Source organism: Colletotrichum tamarilloi (assembly GCF_030869305.1).
Source record: "Colletotrichum tamarilloi strain Tom-12 chromosome Unknown Scaffold_211.1, whole genome shotgun sequence".
In the NCBI taxonomy this organism is placed as follows: Eukaryota; Fungi; Ascomycota; class Sordariomycetes; order Glomerellales; family Glomerellaceae; genus Colletotrichum; species Colletotrichum tamarilloi.
In genome coordinates, this window is record NW_026849594.1 from 1 (window position 1) to 3860 (window position 3860).

At 53.3% G+C, this 3860-nt stretch overlaps 2 protein-coding genes across 2 annotated transcripts; one reads left to right on the forward strand and one right to left on the reverse strand.

Annotated features, from left to right (window-relative positions):
* Positions 1-1119: 1119 nt before the first annotated feature.
* On the forward strand, positions 1120-1835 carry CTAM01_16289 (uncharacterized protein; the record flags this gene model as incomplete). Its single annotated transcript, XM_060532282.1, has 2 exons — positions 1120-1611; positions 1683-1835. The coding sequence occupies 2 exons, from the start codon at positions 1120-1122 to the stop codon at positions 1833-1835; spliced, it is 645 nt and encodes a 214-aa protein (XP_060373126.1).
* A 239-nt stretch (positions 1836-2074) lies between these two features.
* On the reverse strand, positions 2075-3301 carry CTAM01_16290 (uncharacterized protein; the record flags this gene model as incomplete). Its single annotated transcript, XM_060532283.1, has 3 exons — positions 2075-2822; positions 2903-3146; positions 3256-3301. The coding sequence occupies 3 exons, from the start codon at positions 3299-3301 to the stop codon at positions 2075-2077; spliced, it is 1038 nt and encodes a 345-aa protein (XP_060373127.1).
* Positions 3302-3860: the final 559 nt, after the last annotated feature.

Below are 3860 nucleotides of genomic sequence, written 5' to 3' on the forward strand. Positions count from 1 at the left end.
CGATCCCAATACGAAGTTCGCGAACATCAGGGATATCCATCGGGCTCAAATCGAAGCGGGTGAAAGGGAGGTTATCACGGCTGAATCCAGCGACTCTGAATGCCCTAGTGAGGCTGGCAGCTGTATTGTAGTGGGTGTGGTTGAGGATCAATAGTTAATAGTAATGAGGAGGTTGGGTTGTGATCCCATCGTTTTTGTGGTGCCAGAAACAGGGGGGTGCCAGGAAGTGGGTATGTTGACTTAAACTGCCCTAACGGAAAAGGCTCAGCTGCGGATATGTACCAGGCATTGAATCAGGCTAGTTGAGGTCTCTCTGAATAATTCGAATCACGATGTCCTCGGCGCGCCACGCAACTCTCTGATTTCTGATCATTGTATTTTGACCCTGCGTTGCTGGACGACGACTTCATTCGCCAACCTCGACATGACAACCCGCCGCGACGCCACCACGGTGTAGGATTCGGACAAACTAGTGCACTCCGCGGGGCTGAGAGGACACCGAGAGAAGCATATCATTTCACTGAGTGGATGGAGGCTGTAAGATCTAGCGCTGACGATAGTCAACCTTTGAGTCCATTCGTGCCGCGATGCCGCGCTCGGGCACGGAGCTGAAATCTCGTGGCCGGCGCCAAAATACGCCACTTCAGCAGGCTATGGGAAGCCACAACGGCGATCGTGGAGAGAAAGAAGAAACTCAAGCACTGGTGATCCAACGGTAAAACTCTATTCCCCCTTTCAGGACTATCTAAAATGATGAAGCGCCGATCCATCGCTAGCCGCTCGTGACGGCGCTAGAACATCGCAATTCAAAGCACGCGAGCTTGGGGTCGAAGGCGCTCCACGTCGAAAGCTTCTTTGTGGTAGAAGAAAACTAAACTTCATCGAGCAATGACGGTTGCTACGTCCAAGCTATAGTCCGGGACCATCATATACTTAGCCTTCCAGCAGAGCCAACTCGACGTATATGAAGGCCTCTTTCTCATCTCTTGGCGAGAGAGCTCTTGCTCATTTGCTCATTGTCGCCTACTTCACCGTCTCCAGGCTCCTCGTCTCACTCATCGCCTCTTGAACCACGAATCGCCGCTCGTTAAAGCACTCAATCGCAATACAACCGCCATCATGAAGATTGCTACCGTCACCAGCGCCCTCACCTTCGCTCTCTCCGTCGTCGCCGCACCCAGCGCCACCACTTCCACAACCAAACGTGGCGGTAAGGCCAGCTGCCCCGTCAACGCCGCCCAGCCCGATGGCAGCCTTGGTAAATCCTACGTCTCGACTAGCCTTCTCGTCCCCATCTCCAAGAATCTGCCCAATTATGCCTTCCCGGCGACGCAATGGGCGCAGGTGACACCCAAGGACATTTGCACAGTCTTCAACCTCGATCTGCCCGTCGCCCAGACCCAGGGCAAGGTGTGCAACCTCGTCTTCGACTTCCCTTCATGGGAGCAGGCACCTGGGAAGTTCCTTTTCCTCGGCCAAGGTACCTTTAAGTTCACCGGGTATGCCATTGGCGTCGGAGCCGTCGCTGGGCAGACCACATATAACAAGCAGCCTGCTCCCGGCCCTAGCCCGCCTAACCCCCCGCCCACGATGACACCCGGCCACAGCTATGTGAGTATTGAACGTCAACAGAATTTGATGTAGACCGCCGTCGATTCAGTTACTGATGGTAGTGCCTGCAGATTGTCAATAGTGCCCCATGCGGCATTCCAGCTGAGGTTCCGGGAAGTGTGACTGTATCAGGAAGTCTCTGCTCGCCGGATACCACCTTCATGTTCCAGCAGAGCAAAGATGGTTGCCCAGTCGGATTCTTCGTCGTCTTGACAGATGCGTGAGCAGGTGAATCGTAGTTTGATATCCCTGGCATTTCCTTACTGTAAGAGCACGAGTACTTGGAGACTCAAGCTGGGCCTTTGAACTCTCAAGGGGTCAGAACACAGGAGGCGTGTGGCCCCGATATCCGATCCGATCATGTGTTTGGAATATGTCATCGTTAGCGCACTTGTCTATTGATATTATTGCTTTGCTCTGTGTCCTACTGCATCCTTCATGTTCCTTTCAACGGAACATGCTCTTACCACTCTTTCGGGACATATGGCGGAGTATTGTCCTCATCCTCGGGGGTTCTCAACCCCAGCCTCTCCAACACCCAATTCTGCAGCGGCAGCAACACCAAGATAGCCCGGTTAAACCTCCATCCGATGACAGGGACCATCGCACCAATCATAGCATCCAAGATGAAGTGATTCGCCGTTGCAACGATCGTGAAGAGCATAGCCATCGGCCACAGTGGCGCGATAAGACGAAGCGGACGGTGAGGCGAAAACCGACAGATACTCCAGGCGAGGAAGAGAGCGGTACCGCAGTGAAGACTCGGCATCGCGGCGATGGTCAGCTGGAACTTGTTGTGCGTCCACGCGTTGCCTCCTCCCTTGGCTCCGTGGAGCACATCTTCGAATCCGTATTCGGCCGGGAGCATGCGCGGCGGCATGCAACGATAGGTCGTGACGATGACGAAGGCGATGGCATTGTCCATGGCGATAGTTCGTCGGATTCTCTGAAACGTGCTCGGCGGAAGAAATGTGTAGCAGTAGATGATGAAGATGATGCCGAGGCTAATGTGGAAGTAGTAGATCTTGGCCAAGTAAGACATCAACCAGGGCATGTTTGTAAGGACATATTTCTGCACGCCAAGTTCGACGTCAATGCCGAAGAAGTGCTCGAACTTCAGAATAGAAATCGCATGGTCGCGGGCCCTCGCAAAGACTGCTTCGTTACCGGCAATCATACGTGCCGAGAAGGCACGGAGCAGCTGGTATATCCTAGGAGACAAACAAGCCGGTCAGCGCCGGTTCATAACAACGTTACCTGAATTGTTAACGCGGGCAAGACGATCTCGTACCAGTACGTCGCATTCCAATACCAGATTTCAGCAAGGAACGGGAAGGTATTATAAAATCGAACGAGAAGTTTGCTGTTGATGCGGGATACCTCGCCCGACTCCGCGCGCATCCCCGGCTTGAGGAGCGGAGAGGTGGGGCGGGAGGAGGAATCCTCCGACCCACGCTCACACGAGTCTACGTCATCGTCACGATCCAGTCGGCGGCGGTTGATGAGAGTGCCTATGGTGAAGGCAAAAACGATGACTAGAAGAGCAAAGGACGTCAGATGAGGCCTGGACTCGTAGAGGTAAAGACATATGGTCTAAGTATACTATAGGAAGAAATCCGAGCCAGTGGAGCGGGATGGACTTACAAGCTGGTTCGGCCACATTCCTCAAAGCGCCAAGTGACGAAGCCATAATAGGCTAAACACAGAAAATTGAACTCTTGTTTGGTATTGAGTAAGTGAAAGATGTAGTTGGACAAGGCTGTCCTGACGAGCAAGCAGAATGAATGAATAGCTTTCGCTTCCCCAAAGCAGAGAAGAAAGGAGTGAGTGACGAGAAGATATTACAATGAAAATGCCAAATCCACCAGAAACCCTTTCGCATGGAGAAATAGGAGAGAGGGACGACAAGACTAATAAACAATCTAGGCACAATGCCCCAGAGTCCGCTTCACCGGGACAAACCCACAACGGGCGGAAGGTGTACCAAGTCCAACCGCAGCATTTCGTGGCCAAGCATTGTTGTCAGATCGGCGCCCCAGGCATTGGGAATTCCGCCCAGCCTTGAAAATTGAGCAGGAATAGGACCACACGTGTGGGCGTAACCGCACGGAACCATCTGATAGGAGAGTTGGGGGCGTTGAACGTTGAAGGAGGGAGGGCGGAGCGGGACTGGAGACACGACGACCTGACGTCCCACACCCCATCCCACATGTCCACCATCCATCCATGATCCATTACGGTATCACTCC